General features: G+C 42.4%; 2 protein-coding genes across 3 annotated transcripts in view; one reads left to right on the plus strand and one right to left on the minus strand.

Annotated features, from left to right (window-relative positions):
* Positions 1–7,499, minus strand: part of ascc2 (activating signal cointegrator 1 complex subunit 2) — a 39,661-nt gene extending 32,162 nt beyond the window's left edge. Inside the window, exons 1-2 of the mRNA XM_010769932.1 lie at positions 7,493–7,499; positions 4,805–4,808 (exon numbers count right to left, since the gene is read on the minus strand). The gene's annotated coding sequence lies outside the window, so the exon portion shown is untranslated. The remainder of the gene's footprint in view (positions 1–4,804; positions 4,809–7,492) is intronic.
* Positions 1–17,749, plus strand: part of glg1a (golgi glycoprotein 1a) — a 170,534-nt gene that overhangs the window by 150,266 nt on the left and 2,519 nt on the right. For both annotated transcript variants that reach the window (XM_010769942.1, XM_010769943.1), the window contains 13 exons: positions 12,743–12,829; positions 12,973–13,035; positions 13,497–13,610; positions 14,088–14,176; positions 14,298–14,415; positions 15,040–15,132; positions 15,223–15,360; positions 15,456–15,579; positions 15,681–15,823; positions 16,129–16,230; positions 16,521–16,628; positions 17,147–17,267; positions 17,351–17,457. In XM_010769942.1, the coding sequence (XP_010768244.1) occupies positions 12,743–12,829; positions 12,973–13,035; positions 13,497–13,610; positions 14,088–14,176; positions 14,298–14,415; positions 15,040–15,132; positions 15,223–15,360; positions 15,456–15,579; positions 15,681–15,823; positions 16,129–16,230; positions 16,521–16,628; positions 17,147–17,267; positions 17,351–17,457 (1,407 nt within the window). The remainder of the gene's footprint in view (positions 1–12,742; positions 12,830–12,972; positions 13,036–13,496; positions 13,611–14,087; positions 14,177–14,297; positions 14,416–15,039; positions 15,133–15,222; positions 15,361–15,455; positions 15,580–15,680; positions 15,824–16,128; positions 16,231–16,520; positions 16,629–17,146; positions 17,268–17,350; positions 17,458–17,749) is intronic.

Here is a 17,749-nt window from a genome sequence, read left to right on the forward strand (position 1 = left end):
AGGATTAAACACGGCCTCGAAACATCAACATACCTGTGACAAGCTATCCAAACGTATCTTTAATATAAAAACGTTTTTGAGAGCGCGACGGGTGTATTTTAAATCCCCGCAGTAGGACGACTCGGTGTTTTCACATTACCGTCGTCGTGCTTTCGTTCTTTTGTGACATCTAAACTCAGCTTGTGACGTGTCGATTTTATCAACAAAGGGAGGGAAGAGACGAGGAAGAGGAGGTAGTCCACGCCAACTACTATGCAGACGGGTCTTTTCACCGGATCTGAGTATGGACGGTAGTGCGCCAGCACCGGACCTGGACCGGTGGTCCCGGGAAGGGGGAGGGGCCGCCCGACCGTCTGTTACGTCGGCGACGCAGGTGTCCGTCAGCACAGGACGAGAAGGAGTCCTACCGGTGCCGTATTTCTCAGGTTCCATCCTCGACGTTTGTTTACACTTCTTTCTTAGTAAACTACTAAGTGATTTTTTTCTGGTCAATATCAAACACTAAGTCCATTTGGAGTGAGAAGTCTGGCGTGAATCAAACATATCGAGCGATTTGTGAAACGACCTGAGAGGGAAGAAGAAGTCCTCTCGAAGGAGTTTAGCGCAGACACAAGCCTACTTTAATAGATGCTCTTGAAGGAAAAACTGTAAGGGTTTTAAAGACGCTAGACACTTACACGAGAAACCCCCTTCCCGGTTCGTCGTCCGCGGTGTTCTACCTATCCACTTGGAAAAATAATGCCAAAGGTAAACTTAGTAAACTCCCATAAAACTACCTCTACATGAGTAATGCTACTTATCTACACCCACTACCACCTCCTGAGGGGGGAATGGTTGGGAGACAGGGTGACGAAAATAAACAAGTGAGCAAACCAATGAACAGCGAGTGAACAAAGTGAAAGTCTTGTAGAAATGGTTGGGTGCAGAATGATGCAGCCTCGATCTCTAGGCGCTGTCACGGGTGACACAAGTGGCTCCGCTGGCGAAGAGGGCGACCCCCCCCCACCCCACTCCAATACTAATAGTTTTGTGTCGACGTCATAAGTGCTTTTCACGCAGCAACTGGTAACGTACAATAAAACTGAGGAAGAGAGCGAGGATAGTCATACATCACAGAGCATCGACCTGCACCAAAATGTTCGAAATTACAAGTTTGTCGAGAAATAAATAGTACGACGGACAATAAAGTACGTGGAAAAAGTGGGAGACAGACTTTGGTCTCCGGGTCAGACGAGACTAACAATCGGGAGCGCCGCCGAGCAGCAGCCAAGATGACGGAATCGGACCTAATCATGCGCCACAACATCATAATCGGTTATCGTTCGCGTTGCCAATCACCTACAGTTGGGATAGAAATGTCTCCTCAGTTTTGTCTCCGCAAAGTCCGGTCCCTCAGTCCCCCTCCCTTGAAGACCCTAAAACGGGAAACGTCTGGTAATTGTACCGTGTGTTTTTGCTCATATTGTTTTGATGTCCTTTCCCTTTCGGTTTCTTTATCGTGTTAGAGCCGAGATATTTTATAATCCTCCTACAGTATTTAATCCGTAATGTCCTAATCAACCATCAAAATTCATAATATCATTAATAACAATTCCTACAATAACTTGGGACTGTGTATGCGGGTACAGTCCTCTATGTGACCAAGACACGCCACAATGGTTTGATAAAAAACTACCCTCGCCTACTTCTTATGCTAAACGTTCTGGGTCTGTAGACATGGGCAGTGGTCGCTTCTCCTGTGTACAGGGAGAATGAACCATTTGTGATATTTGTAGATAAAGACGGGTACCGCGTCTATATATTAACGATAACCTACTCCACGTGACCGCCAAGGCGGCTGATGATCTCTTAAGTTATTTTTGAGACGTAATACCTTTACTTTAATTTTTGGTGTTCCGCGTTCACAGGATCGAGCGTTGCAAGACTTGGATACGTATACTTTCGTCACACACCCCCTAGGATAGGCGCATGTCATCTGCTAACATGTCTCTCAACCGCTAGAAGTTGACACGCGGTACTGTGGGCCCCAGGCCTTACTGTACTTGCCCCACATAGCATTTCAGTCATGTTTCTTCAGTTTATTGAAAGGAAAGTTAGCGCAGCGGGTCAGACTCGTATACTTTTTTTGCTGCCTAGGACAGCGCCTACCACGGGGCGGCGACCCTACCTGCACACTGCAAAGCATTTGGACTTCACTTATGTAAAACCTAATGAATAACCTAATAACACCTTTCTAAAGGAAGTGTTGTAAATTTCATAAGTAATAATCCTTCCAACTGTCCAACACACCACACCCGAAAAATATCATTTAAAGTTGGAGAGATACAAAAATATGCATAAATAAAAAAATGTTAACTGGTAAAATAAGATATGAATGAACAACAAAAATCAAATAAGCTACATGTATTTTTTATTGGCTATGGTAGGTTATTGGTTATGTTCATATACTTATTTGATTATTAAAATGTAAACCGATCTTTTTCATATGGGTGTTTTAGAGTTGTACCCCCTAGGTCTAGTCTCTAGTAATTCTGCTCAAAGTGCTCCAGATTGAAGCATTTTAATTTAAAATGTTCAAAAAAATCTTCCCGGGGGCCATACCCCCGGACCCCACTAGAGGATGTGAAGTCCACCCCCCAATTCAAACATGTTCATACAATAATGAATACATTTGAAGCCATTTTGACATATATTACCTATGTCAATAAGTTTCTGTTTTTGTAGTGTATTGTCTTTAGTAGGGATTTTTTATTTATTCTTTATATATAAAATCTCGCCTAAAATCTCACCTAGGGCAGCAAATTGGCTAGAACCGGCCCTGGTACTAGGCCTCAAGAGCTTTTCTTGTGCTGACACATAGAAACAAGTTGGCGGGGCACACTTCGCACGTGCACACACTAAAAAATTCCACGCGCTCCGCACTCACATTATGCTGGGCCCACGTGCCTTAACACCGCTGCTATGACTCCATCTTAGGGGAAACACTGAGGAGTATTATGATATTGTATCTTAATGATAACGGCCCCTCACCTGACACCAGAACTTGTCATGGGGCAGTGCCAGCAGCCACTCCAGGTCCTCTGTGATGAATTTGGCATGTTCCAAAAACTCCTCCACCTCAGCGGGAGAGCCGTCTTCAGGAGGGGATTTGTAAGGCACAAAAAAACGGTCCTCCTTCCTTGCCGGGTGCTGATGTGAAACAAAAGGCACATGTTTTCCTTCTGATACAACTTGACTTGTGAAAGGTGAGTAAGGTGATTCTTTGACTGTTCTTTTGTATAAGATGATGTGATATGACTCACCAATGCAGGCAGTGTCTGCTCTTTTCCCAGCGGGCCCTTCTCAGTCACCTGCTGCTCATCCAGTGGCACTTGGGCACAGGCCATGGCTTTCCCTCTTTAATTTCTTCTACATCAAAACAACACAAAGACATTTCAATTACATTTTGTTCGGTACATCCTTTATTTCGATGTACTTGTAGTTTTGTGTTTTGTTTTTTTTAAAGGTAGCTCTTGTCATGTCATAGTTACAGTTTGACAGCTCAAAAGTGTACTTTTTTTAAATCATAGAACACGCTTTGTAAACTCTTTGTAAACACAGAATTGTGATTTGATTGATATTATATTCACCAAAAACAGAACCTGTCATGGATTATTCATTTTTTTCTTTTAAAACAAAGAGTTTGTTTTGTCTATACTTTATTAAATATAATGAGCAATTACAGAACTATAATCTCTCGTATTTGTTTGCCTTCTTTAAAAGCAGGACACGTCATTTTACTCACCTTCATTTATTATATCACTTACAACTACTTTTAATCACACTGAAATACTTCCAGTCCCACAGAATTACAGCATAACCAAAACCTAAACTGTGCAAAGAAGTAATATATAATCAGATTGTTTTGTATTATCCTTAGTCTAAGAGGGTACATTTACATTTGGTTGCATTTATTTATAATTGTTGTTTGTATTGGCTTTGTGCTATATATTTGTGAATGAACTATATGTCTGTACCTTGTCTTGTATACTGATGTTTGAACCTTATGCTCATTCGTTCAATGTGTTGTTTTGAAAGGTACCTCCATCTTCTTTTCTGCACTGTATAGTAATGGAAAGTATATACTGTATCTCCCGATGTCTTTAATCTAATGTTTAATCGGGAGCAGTACATCTTTGTAAACCCTGCAATGGAAAGGATGCAGGTAATATAGGGACATCGTGTATTACTCCCTTCTTCTGACATATTAGCAGTTGGAACGTGTCCAAACTGCTGAAGCAGGGAACTCCTGCTAGCTAGCTAGCAGCAGCGGTTTATAAAGTACTAACAGCTTGAGAGTTAGCCAAATTAACTTGCTGTTAGCTAGTTATATCAATGTTAGTTACGAGTGCTTATAGAATATAGCCACCTGTTAACCACCAACGTAACAGCCCAAGTCTGCTTACATCGAGACTGTAGGTTCATGCGTAGTCAGATGAGACAGCCTGCTAGCTATCAGCTAATCACCAAGTTACCGAACTGACAGCTCGGCAATGAATGGAGAGAAGCTAACGTTAATGTAACGTGGCTAACCTGCCAGTGACTTCAGGACCGTCCCTTTGTGACTCGTATGTACAATAATTGAAACGTTATCGGAAATGAACGCTTTAATAAATATGCTCACCTCTTAATGTGCCTATAAATCGTTAAAGCCATTTCGTCTAAAAAGACGTAGCAGCTTTCTACAGTTTCAGTTTCCTAAGGTTTCTAATCACCTGTGTCCTGCCCGGAAGTGACGTAATGTTGTTTTGTCTTTTACAGTTGCCTGTCTTTACCGCCCCCTGGTGGGCACCAGAGCGCAGCACAAGAGGGTTCATTTATCAAAAGATAAATGTATCTATCTATATACAGGTACATCTCAATAAATAAGAATATCGTGGAAAGGTTGATTAAGTTCAATATTTCTATTAAAAAAGGAAACTCGTATATTATATAGATTCATTTCACACAAAGTTAATTATTTCAAGTGGACCACTGAGCCACAGACTAGTTCCTTTTCTCCTTAGCACAGGCAAGACGCTTCTGACGTTGTCTCTGGTTCAGGAGTGGCTTGACACGAGGAATGCACACATGTATCCCATGTCCTGGATACTTCTGTGCGTGGTGGCTCTTGATGCACTGACTCTAGCCTCAGTCCAATCCTTGTGAAGCTCCCCAGCTTTTTGAATGACCTTTGCTTGACAATCCTCTCAAGGCTGTGGTTATCACCACAAGGACACAGTGTTGTTTCTGTTTTTTCCTGTTTATCTTCCTACACTGCTTTCCATTTGAGTAATAAAAAGATACAGGTATAAGAAGAATTTCCATCATACTCATCAGATAAACGAGTAGCTGACAAACAAACAAACCAACCTATCTTCCCAGCAACTAGTGGTTTTTGCATTCGTTCAAAGGAAAAGTGTGCTTTTATGGAAAACCATGCTGAATGTATTATATGATAGACTGATATGGAAAAGCATATGCAGAGACATGACCGATTTCTGCTTTTGCCATTTTCACGGATATTCCCAAAACACATACCTTCTCTGGTCAATTCCTGATGGTCTATTTTCGATTTGTCTCTAAAAGGCTGGTAAGATTTCTCCATTTCAACCTCTGTTCTTCTACTTCTTCGCCTTTATTTACAGCCAAAGCCTAAACTAACAACTTCTGACCAAACTACGCTTTGATTAGCCAGATTTATTCGCTCAAAACTTGTTTTATTTGCGAAAGTTATCTCCACATTTGAATGGACCCACACCTGTATATGTATAACGTCTTCACAGCTTAAACAGCACTACTGTAACACTGTCGGACTCAATGGACGGTTTTAAAACAAGAAGTATAAAAATCAATGCATCAGATCTTCACATCGTCCAAAACTCTGAGCTCCAGTTTGTTGTTTCTGCCAGTGTGTGACACAAGTGTGAATCTTTCATGATGTGCTAACTCCAGAGGAACAGCTGGAGTCCAGTAGCATGTTGCATGCTGCTCACACGGGAACGTTTGCGTTTATGCACAGTATGCGTTTTCAAAAAAGCCTTCCGTTCACACGTATTCGTTTCATTTGTCGTGTCTGTTCACACGAGAACGCTGGAAACGCTGTAGTACATATGCCGGGACTGTAAGTGGCGCTGTACTTCCACACGAGACCGCTCGAAAGCACTGGACACGCTGTAGTACATATGCCGGTGTCAGTGTGGTAGTTCATGTAATTCTCCATGTCCCCTTGTTGCTGATGGTTGTGGTAGAGGAACTGTAGATTTTGCACTAACATCTGTAGCATGGTCGTGCTGTAGATGTTGTACTAACATCTCTAGCATGGTCAGTAGCAGTAGCACTAGCAGTAGTTACTGACAGTAGCTACTGACCATGCTACAGCAGTGAGCAGCAGAGGTGGGGAGAGCCGGGGCTATGGCTTCATCTATCGGGAAATTATCGTATAGAGGCGATTACACAGAGCCGTTTGACCCCCCAGAGCGTTTCGTTTGCAAATCTATCCACCTTGGGAACCGTTATCGTTTGTGGGGTCCGTTTCTATCGTTTTGTTACGGCCTTGTGTAAATGAAAGGGCTATACGCAAGAGAAACTATGCGGATCCAACCCGTTTTGTTCTCGTGTAAACGGGGTCTCAGCGCTTTGATAACATCTTTATACATTTTAAAGCATGTGTTTTATAAATAAAAAATGTACGCTAGCGAGTGAGAGATCAGAAGGACTCATGCAGCGGTAGATTTTTTACATTCCACGTTTTCTCTCATCCGAGCACACAACAAAAAAAACTAAACAATATCACACCTCATCGACAGAATGGAGGTTAAAGGTCGGGGCTCACAGCAGACAAAAGGTGAGCAAACATTCCTGGGAGTGACGATGATGAAGTGGAAGAAGATGAGGTGATGGCTGTGTGTGTGTGTGTGTGTGTGTGTGTGTGTGTGTGAGAAAACAGAGCTCATTCAAAGTTAATCAGGCAGGCTGCTAACTTCTAACTTATGTAAATCTGCTGTTCTTCCCCTTCTTTTTGGGCTTCCTCTCTTCACTGAGAGAGCAGACTGGTNGTCCGAACCCGAATTGGACTCCTGACACTTATTTTAGTTTTGCTTAGTATTTATTACTAAACGGCTCCCTCAAGTACTTAGGTAGTGTAATCCACATCCTCAACAATAACTACTTGTGACTTCCACGAGTTTGTAGGGTCTCTACTCTAGACATCTTCGCGCTACAGTCGTCATCATTGACACCGGGCAAAGAGCTAGAGCTCATTCGACGAGGTCTCGGAGATTAAAGTTCGTATGATGCAGTAGCTCACGCGTGCTTAAGTGAAAAACTATACGGGTCGTATGTACACGATGCGTTCGTTCGGAGGAGCTGTAACTCTTTGCCGGACACACACAGACACACACACACACACACACACACACACACCACCACACAACACAACACACACACACAACATCACACACAACACAAACACAACACAGTGGACAGGTCACAGACAGAAGAGCGACGTGGTGAACGGTTCCAGCAGTACGTGGAGAGACGTACGAGACCAGGTCGAAGGTAGGTCGCCGGGAGACACCTCGTTAGGAGACTTGCGAGGTGGAATGTCGGGCTCTATTGACGTGTGTGTGTGTCTTGTGTGGTCTTATTTTGAACATTGTTCTCGGAGTGTTATCTCCTAACAACTCCGGTTTTGGTACAATATACCAATCCAATTATTTTTATGGTTTAGTTTGATATAGTAACCTCCTCTTTTATTAATTTGTGCATAGAAACCATAAAGACTATCGATACAAATCAGTGAGCTGCCGACTGGTAAAGTTTTGCTATAAAGACACTTTCCTTTATTCGATTGATTAGTACCATAATGGATCGACGATTACTGTGTAAATCTCAATGACAATAATGGTCAAAAGTTGAAATTAAATCTCAAGTGAGCTGTAGATTGAGTATGACATCACCTGTGGTCCCTTTGCTAAAGAAGAATAAGAGGACTTATATAGACTTCATTACATGAGAGATAAACTGATTTTACTAGCCTCCCTCAACAGTTTTTACAAAACTATTAGCGAATTTACAACAGTAAAGTCGATAATACATTACAAAGGTCGAAGAGTTTACTGCAGTTCGACGAAAGGTAACTACATTGAAATTTATACAGAAGTAAAACCTGACAACCAACTGTGTAATACCTTTGACAAAGTAGATATACTCTACAAAATATCTTGTTTACTATTAGTAATTATTCTTTGAATTTGAACTAACTAATCTTTTATGCATAATAACGTCGAGGATGTGTATCTTTATGGAATACAAGGTTTGGTATGCGTTTCAATCGACCATAATTATTCTCTCATCACTTAACAATAAGACAAGTAAATGAGCACCGATGTGAAAACATAGAATATCAAACATCAATTTAACATAAGAAGGAACATACAAAGTAATTACATGATGGTGCACCTGAAGGATATAGTAATAAGGTGCGAACATCAAAACACTCAGGAAAAGAACATTGACTATGTAAACTATAGTAAGAAGATAACACAAAATACTAAATTGAAATTACATAAGGGTTAATACAAAATCCTGAAATTGGTCAACGACAGTCATGTTGGGAACAATAAGGAGTCGAAATAACCTTTACACCAATATTTGGAGATTCGGTTGTTTAGAGATTTTTCTTCATGCCTCGGGGGTTTAACGAAGTGTAGATTTCCAGACCTGTGTCACTATACCCCGTATATTTAGTATAGTCTAAGGTTCAGAGGCCCACAAGTGTGACACTTCGTATTAGTGGTGACCTGCCGGTACACCTGCGAAGGGTGACTCCTGTGACTATGTACCATGGCCCGGTCGTAACGTTAGTAAACGTGCTTCGACAACAAGTTCGCAAAGAGAGCTTTAGGGTTTTTATACAGCCTTTGATATTAAACCCAGGCATAACTTATATTAATAAATTTTTTCTTTTTTATTCCTGAGGGTAAGGCGAGTAGAAGTTTCATGAAGGGCAACTCACGGTTAAGTCGTTGACAATCGATACTGATTGTGTGCTTAATTTACCCGAATACTTTTACTGGAAATACTAGACAGTAAAAGGTTGTTGTGAAAAACTGTCTGATTTACTTTTAGTAGGGGTAATAGTAGTAGTCAATAGGTTGTGGTCCTAGGACTTATGTCTACATAAACTTCACTAGTAGGCTGGTGCATGGACGGAGGCGAACCCAATTGGACAAGGTTAACCTTTGTTGTTCACATGTCAAGTGTTATCATATGTTATATAGGTTTATGCAACTTTGAGGAGGGAAGGTGAATGTAAATTTTCCTGTCGCTCACACAAGATTCCCAGGATGGGCCGCGGGACGAGGAGCGACGCCATCCTTCTGCACCGCATGCGTCCTCTTCTGCCGCGGGACGCCTGTAGTCGAGCGACCAGAGCAGGTCGGCACTACACCGTCCGGCTCGCCGCAGGGGACGTGAAGATATATCCCTGCCGCAGTCGACCCTCGTTTGTTGTACTGAGTTAAGGGAGACTATTTCCTTCGTAATGTGCGGTACAGAAAAATTGTGAGCGCGGTATCAAGACTCTAAGTTCTAAATCTAAGACTCCGCTCCCCTCTCAGGTAACGTCTTTGTCGGCACTTTGTTTATACCTCATTTTGATAAACATGAATAACTAATATGCACATATATATTGTGGAAGTAAATTACTTTATATTAGATTCTGTTCGATATAACTTAAGGGACCTCTACTGTTTTGTTTATTCTATATAATATATATGTTTTACGAAAAGAAAAGTACGAGGAATTAATTTCCAGTGGATGTCACATAATACGTTTTAGGTGAAGAAAGTACAGAAAAAGATGTAGTTTACACAGGCAGAGACACATTTCCTGAGACTTTAAAAGCCCTTGTTTCTAAGAGAGGAAAAACAGGACTAGGTAAATATATTTTGGACAGCACTTTTACCGATCTAGTGTAAAACCGGTGAAATACTACAGTATTGCACAAAACCGAACACATTGGTAATCGGTTAGTGTTGGAATTGGGGGGGAATAGTGGACTTAGAGGTTGATTCCGGGTACACAAGAACATATTGGTTCCAGAGCCACAGCCTTATCAGGTTTTTAGCGAGGATTGCAATGCCGGGATAGAGGAGTAAGGAATGGAGACCACCTTTCCAGTGCCCCAACATCCCTATTATCACCTATCCCTCTTAAGTTTTCCTGACATCCCTCTTCGCTCTGACGCATGAATTCTCCTTCAGTGTTTACGTGAAAGTGATAGGCTGGCACAAATACTACGCGGTCGCCTGCGCCTACTTACACCGCAAACGACGAGCACCCCTTTGATACCTTTGATCGTCAAACAGATATCTCGCCTGATGTTGTACCCTACTTAGAGCGCTCCCTGATGACATCTAGTACGATCTCTGAGACGTGGCACGACGAGCGCTACGATGACAACGAAATACGAAATACTTGGCACCTGTTGTCTCCTTTGTTAAGAAGGATACTGGTTTCAAATTGAACTTTATTTTTTTTCCTTTCACTTCTTGAATACGGAGGTGGGAGAGGGAGGCCAGTGTAATTATTTTACTAGGGTCTATGCCATACTAACATACTTCTTTAGAATTTTAGTTATGTTTCATAACATAATATTTGCAATCAGGAATTGTGGATAGTACAATGTAGTGGTCAAGTTTGTAGAAATTCAACTGTGCTCTTGGGGTGTGTCTGAGCCAACTTTACAACATGAAAAAACGTATAAGTCATTTTGATTGCAAGCATAAAAGAAAAACTAATATTATGACCTACTTGCAAGTTTTGTTTCGGAAACCGTTGAATGGTGAATGCAAAATTTTACGAATTATTCGTGGCGCATTGAAAGCTACTAAGTTATGAAAGGCAGTATTAGCAAACAAAGCCTCTTGCCGGGCTGACAAACTCTGCCGTTTACGACGCCGACGTCCGTAACGCCCCGTCGCAAGGATTCCGATTTACCTGATAAGCTGACCGTTTGGGTTTATAGAAGATGGTCTCCCGCACTCCCTCACCGAGGAATAAAATAGATTTCATTGCCTGTCTCTTAGCTCCCTGAAACCCCTTGTCCCCGACTTTGTCTCCCCAATATCCTACGACGCTTACTAGACAAACCACCAAAGCTCACGGTTCTGTGCAAGTCTCGTACAAACAATCAATATAGACACAGATATTATATAAGTAACTTTTAGTCAACATATATCCCCTGGAACATGGTAGAATAAGAGATAAATGATAAGGTAAATACAGTTAAGACACTACCGTGGGACTCGATACAAGAAGCGTCAAATACTTCTGATGGGGGTGTTCGTATACTATTCCGTACGAATTACTACTCCATACAGTTATGCAAAACACCAACTAAAAGTATATATATTTAAGATCCAGTAATTATACAATTTTCAACTTTAGTACCCTAGCAGCCCTAAGTCTGTGTGAAGGCAGAGACCTATACTTTATGAAGCGAGGTTGTCGGGGCCACGAAGTGTCAAGGAGGGGTAGAAGAGGCACATGTCTACGACGTAAGTCCGATCGTCTAGGATGTTTGGTGTGTGTAAATCTCCGTTCCTCACAACCTCCACACTCTGAGCCTAATCAAACTGGCATTAACAACACACACGGGGAGAACTATAAAAAAGCCCCCCAAGTAACACATCAGAGGCAAATCGACCTACACAAACGTGCTGCTCGGCCACAGGACGCACTCCATGCCTGAGCGTGGAGCACCCGCCAACCTATCAGGCTCGAAAAATGACATTCCCAGAACAAATGACTACATCTTCACTTCTAAGCAATGATACACCTGTGAGTTGGATGTAGAAAAGTCAGAATCAATATAGATGTTTTTATTTTCAAGTAAATTCAGATTGAACATAGTAAAAAAAATTAAGTTATAGTGTATATATTGATGCAAAACAAGTGAAAATTGACCTTTTTAGAGAGATTTAGTGAAAAAAACCCACTTTTGGGGTCATTTGGTTGTATTTGCCATATCTCTGGAACCCATCGGTCGATTTTGATGATTGACACCACTCTTGAACCGTTAGAGCCAATAGAATCGAGGGGAAGTTCCTAAAATCCATCTAAACATTACCATTGGTGAATGAGTGCCAGCACTCCCAAAACCGGAAGCTGGGTTGTATTCCTCACACACTCAGAAATCAGCAAAGGTAAGACATATTTGCCGTTTTGGCTCAGTAAAGCTACGCTGTGTGTGTTGTCTGGGTTTGCCTAAACTGCCGCAAGCTTTGGTCGCACAGTGATGATACTTATACCGCTAGAACCTGTGGAATCTCAGCTTTAATCTGATATCTTGGTTGTGCAGATCCGATAAGTAATAAAGTATTTATACCGTGAGTTCTGTACTAAGTGCGTTAGCATTCTTTGGCTCAGGGCCAATTCAGAGGCTCGGCGTTAGAGTTGTGTTTTGTTTCGGCTTGATATTGTCTGATAGCTGAGTTTCTTCCCGTTAAAGTGGGGCAAGGGGCTTAACTGGAAGAGACATAATGTGATGATGTAAAGGAGAAGACTTTACTGACCACTTCTGGTGTGTGTGTGTGTGTGTGTGTGTGTGTGTGTGTGTGTGTGTGTGTGTGTGTGTGTGTGTGTGTTGTGTGTGTGTGTGTGTGTGTGTGTGTGTGTGTGTGTGTGTGTGTGTGTGTGTGTGTGTGTGTGTGGTCAGGAGCTGGAGTGTCTGCAGGATCATTTGGAGGACTTGGTGCCTGCCTGCAGGGAGGTGGTGGGGAACCTGACGGAGCTGGAGTCTGAGGTCAGTTTTAGAGATTAGATTAAATGTCCCAGATTGGGAAGTTGTTTATTGTAATTTTTCACCTGAGCAGCTTGAATGTTGATGGGAGTGCTTGTTTGTCTCACCTGCACGTCCTGAACTTTGGTCTCTCTTCTCTGCTGCAGGACATCCAGATCGACGCTCTGCTCATCAGAGCCTGCGAGCCCCTCACTCAGGCCTTCTGCCATGTGAGTACATACTTTCTTCTGAGTACACACAAACATACACATGGGGTTTACACATTTAAAAAAAGCTGGTCATTTAATGCAAGCATATATAGCAGGGGTGTAATGAATCCGAAATGTGTGAGTTACAATTTATTGGCAAGTAGATTTTAGGGTTAGGGAGTCCTTTGTTTACTTCTCCAACATAGTGACATCACTACGTTATACTCACGCTTTTATTGGCTAGCGCTCTAACACATTGTACGTGATAGGCTAAGGGGCGGGGCTTCTCTATTTTATCGCATAAAGCCCAGATTCATGCTAAATATAACTGAGCTTCATGCTCCTGAAGCAGGGCTTTAATGGGGTGTGTGTGTGTGTGTGTGTGTGTGTGTGTGTGTGTGTGTGTGTGTGTGTGTGTGTGTGTGTGTGTGTGTGTGTGTGTGTGTGTGTGTGTGTGTGTGTGTGTGTGTGTGTGTGTGTAGGATGTAGCTGATAACCAGGTGGACACAGGGGATCTGATGGAGTGCCTGGTTCAGAACAAACATCAGAAGGAGATGAATGAAAAATGTTTAGTCGGCGTTACACACTTCCAGCTGGTCAGTAACCATGACATCTTTATCTCTTCCTTACTCTATATCAATGACTTTTTTATCTAAAGCAAGATTTCAGTGTGGTGCACAGTTTGGCCAAGACACAAGCGATCATTTCTTCACATTTTCTATCATTCACACATTTAAAATACATTTTGAGGAATGTGTTCGGCAGCTTTAGTTTTTCATTGTTTCCTGTCATTCACACACACTTCTTTATTAGTGTTTCACATAGGATTATAGTTATAATATATTTTAGAATTTTTGTTTTGTCTGTGTTATTTTACCCTCCTCTACACTGACAGATGGTCGTTCGTGTAAATACTTAATTGCTCAGCTTGTGTCTACAGGAGTGTGATACTTTAATTATTCCCCTAACATGTCACAAGATTCAGAAGGAAAAAAGAGAGGAAGATGAAGAGAGAGATGACGATGTGTGTCTGTGATGTTTGCTGTTTAATATGCGTGATGCTCACCTTTCAGGTCCAGATGAAGGATTTCCGGTTCTCCTACAAATTCAAGATGGCGTGTAAGGAGGACGTTCTGCGACTGTGTCCAAACATCAAGAAAAAGTGAGTTTGATTTGCTTTAAAACATCCCTAAGAATGGAAACGTACCTTTTTCCCTCTGTTGTTGTTCTCTGTGAGCAGCCAGTTAGTTCAAACACATTTCACGCTTCCCATCATGCCGCAGGGTGGATGTCGTGATCTGCCTCAGCACCACGGTGAGGAACGACACGCTGCAGGACGCCAGGGAGCAGCGCGTCTCACTCAAGTGTCGTAAACAGCTGCGGGTGGAAGAGCTTGAGATGGTAACGCTCTCACACACACACACACACACACACACACACACACACACACACACACACACACACACACACACACACACACACACACACACACACACACACACACACACACACACACACACACGACTAAATACCTGCAAAACGACTGAAATTCTCAAACAATGAAAGTATGCCTGGTTCAAATCATCATATCAGCATTTGGCTTTAAGTACAACCTCACCGAGCTGTTAGCATGGCCGTAGACTTGTTCTTTCTTTTTTTATTAGGATCCCCATTAGCACTAGCATGAGCATTGTCTATTCGCCCTGGGGTGCACACACAGTCAAAAATACATAAAACAAAAGCGCACTATCTCAGCTAATTAACAATCCAGTATAGAGTAAATACAAAAATGATCATAATTTAAACCACCTTTCAGCCAAGCAAACAAAACATATTAGAATTACTGTTACAAAAGTGTTGCGCTAATAATATTACAGAGAAAACATACCCATAAAGTACCTTACTCTGTGTGTCAATACCTCACACTGCATACAAGTGTCTCAAACTGTGAAAACAACAGTTTGTGCACACTTGTGTTAACATAGATTCATCTTACTGTATGACTCTTCTCTCCCTCTCTTTCAGTCGGAGGACATCCGGTTGGAACCAGAGTTGTACGATCCCTGTAAGTCGGACATCAGCCGTCTGTGTCCCAACGTGGCCTTTGGTAACGCTCAGGTGAGGCGCATCGCACAGGCAGAAAACAGCTGAGATAAATATTGAAGTCATGTTTTTAATATTTCCACCTCCTTTTCTGCTGCTCCCCAGATGATCGAGTGTCTGAAGGAGCAGAAGAAGCACCTGAGTCAGCGCTGCCACCAGAAGATCTTCAGACTGCAGGAGGTGGAGATGACCGACCCCGAGCTCGACTACCAGCTGATGAGAGTCTGCAAGCAGATGATCAAGGTGAGGAGGAGGAGGAGGTGTTTCAAGAGGTCAGCTGCTGTAATAAACAACAAGACGACCCCTTACCCAGTTTGTTTTGTGCCTCTCTCCTGCAGAGGTTCTGTACTGACGCGGACGCCAGGAATGTCCTTCAGTGTCTGAAACAGAACAAGAACAGCGAGCTGATGGACCCCAAATGCAAACAGATGATCACCAAGAGACAGATCACACAGAACACGGGTCAGTAAAACATGTCTTAACATGTCTGAATCATATCTCGTAATCTGAACCTGATCCTACTCGACATCACCTCCAATACAAACTCCCCTGCCCCCCTCCAGACTACAGGTTGAACCCGGTGTTGAGGAAAGCTTGCCGGGCCGACATCCCAAAGTTCTGCCAGCCCATCCTGAACAAGGCGAGCGAGGACAGCGAGCTGGAGGGCCAGGTCATCGCCTGCCTCAAACTCAAATATGCCGACCAGGTCAGTGCCGACCACACCTCAGAGTCCTCAACTTAACAAACTGCAAATAAAAGATATGGATAAAATAGTTACTGGACTAGAAACGGCATCAAATAAACGGTAAATAAAATGTAAATGTATAGGTTTAATTGTTAAAAACAATAAAATGGTGTAATCCTTTAACACAGATTTGAAATAACAACTAATACTTGTTTACTATAAGCTGCACAGTGTCTTTATCATCATACTTCATGAATATTTGACTTCAACTTTTTGTTGTTGTTGTTGTTGTCCTGAACTGTGTGTTCTTGGCGGGTGTGGTCCAGAGGCTGTCTCCAGACTGTGAGGATCAGATCAGAGTGATCCTGCAGGAGTCAGCACTCGACTACAGACTGGACCCACAGCTGCAGATGCACTGCACTGATGAGGTACACACACACACACACACACACACACACACACACACACACACACACACACACACACACACACACACACACACAATCCTAAGGACTATTTCGGATGTCTTTCTCTGTATCAAACCAACTCTTTATTTTCATTAAACTCTCCTCCTCTCCTCCTCTCCTCCTCTCTCTCCTCTCCTCTCCTCCTCTCTCCTCTCTCCTCTCCTCTCCTCCCCTCTCTCCTCCCTCTCTCCTCTCTCCTCCCCTCCTCTCCTTTCCTCTCCTCCCCTCTCCCCTCTCTCCTCCCTCCTCAGATCCCCAGGCTGTGTGCAGAGGAGGCAGCAGCTCAGGAGCAGACGGGTCAGGTGGAGGAGTGTCTGAAAGTCAACCTGCTGAAGATCAAACAGGAAGCCTGTAAAAAAGTAAATATCATTATTTATTTTTGAACCTTGATATTTGTGGGAAATGCTCCGAACCTGTGGCTGGGTGGACGTAGGGTTAGTTGTTGATTGAACCATCGTATTTCTTTGAAATGTCAAAAAGACTCAGGCTGATATCTTAGAAAAAGGGTCTACTGGAGTTGGTTAACAACGTGCTATATTTGTTAAATGTACATTTGTATTCATTATGAGGCAATGCAGGGAATAAGTTAGAGCATCCTCCTCCAGGTGTCGTCTGTGGGCTGTAGGACAAATACATTATGAACCAAAGAGCCTATGACTTGCTTTGTAAAACATCCAAACAAGTTAGTAAGGATGGATGGACTTCTGTTGGGAAATGTTTCAAGTGTCTTTATAACTAGTCTCTACGTGGTGAACACCATTAAAACATGTTTTTAACTCCTCTAAATCTCATTTGGATGATTCATCATAAGGTCTAAATATATGAGTTGCAGAACCTCATCCTTGATCGCTCGCTGTTCCTCCTTCCTTTGTTGCAGGAGGTGCTGAACATGCTGAAGGAGAGTAAGGCGGACATCTTCGTGGACCCGGTGCTCCACACAGCCTGCGCTCTGGACCTCAAACACCACTGTGCTGCCATCACGCCGGGGAGGGGGCGACGTGGGTGCTTCACTCAATATAGCAAGATTCACAGAACCTACTGTGTGTGAATGTTCTCACTTGTCTCTCCCTCTCTTGTCCAGAAATGTCGTGTCTTATCGAGGCGTTACAGGACAAGAGGGTCCGTCTGCAGCCGGAGTGTAAAAAGAGACTTCAGGACCGCATCGACATGTGGAGCTATGCTGCAAAGGTAAAACACCTGGGGATTCAACTGGCATTAAAAAAAGACTAGAAATGTTTTTTTCCCTTAGTATTATAGGGTAATAATCAATTTAACTTTGTAGGCACCAAAATCTATTATTACCTATTTTCCCTATGTATTATCACTGCTCGTTCGTTTTTTAGATTACCCTTTAAGGGATTTTTGATAACACTTTCTTGATAATAATAATAATAATAATAATCCTTATATTTATTATAGCGCTTTATCAATGACTCAAAGCGCTTTACAAATACACATTACATATACAGATCATACATAC

The sequence above is a fragment of the Notothenia coriiceps genome, unplaced genomic scaffold (genome assembly GCF_000735185.1).
Source record: "Notothenia coriiceps isolate Sejong01 unplaced genomic scaffold, NC01 NC01_scaffold00008049, whole genome shotgun sequence".
NCBI classification, from domain to species: Eukaryota; Metazoa; Chordata; class Actinopteri; order Perciformes; family Nototheniidae; genus Notothenia; species Notothenia coriiceps.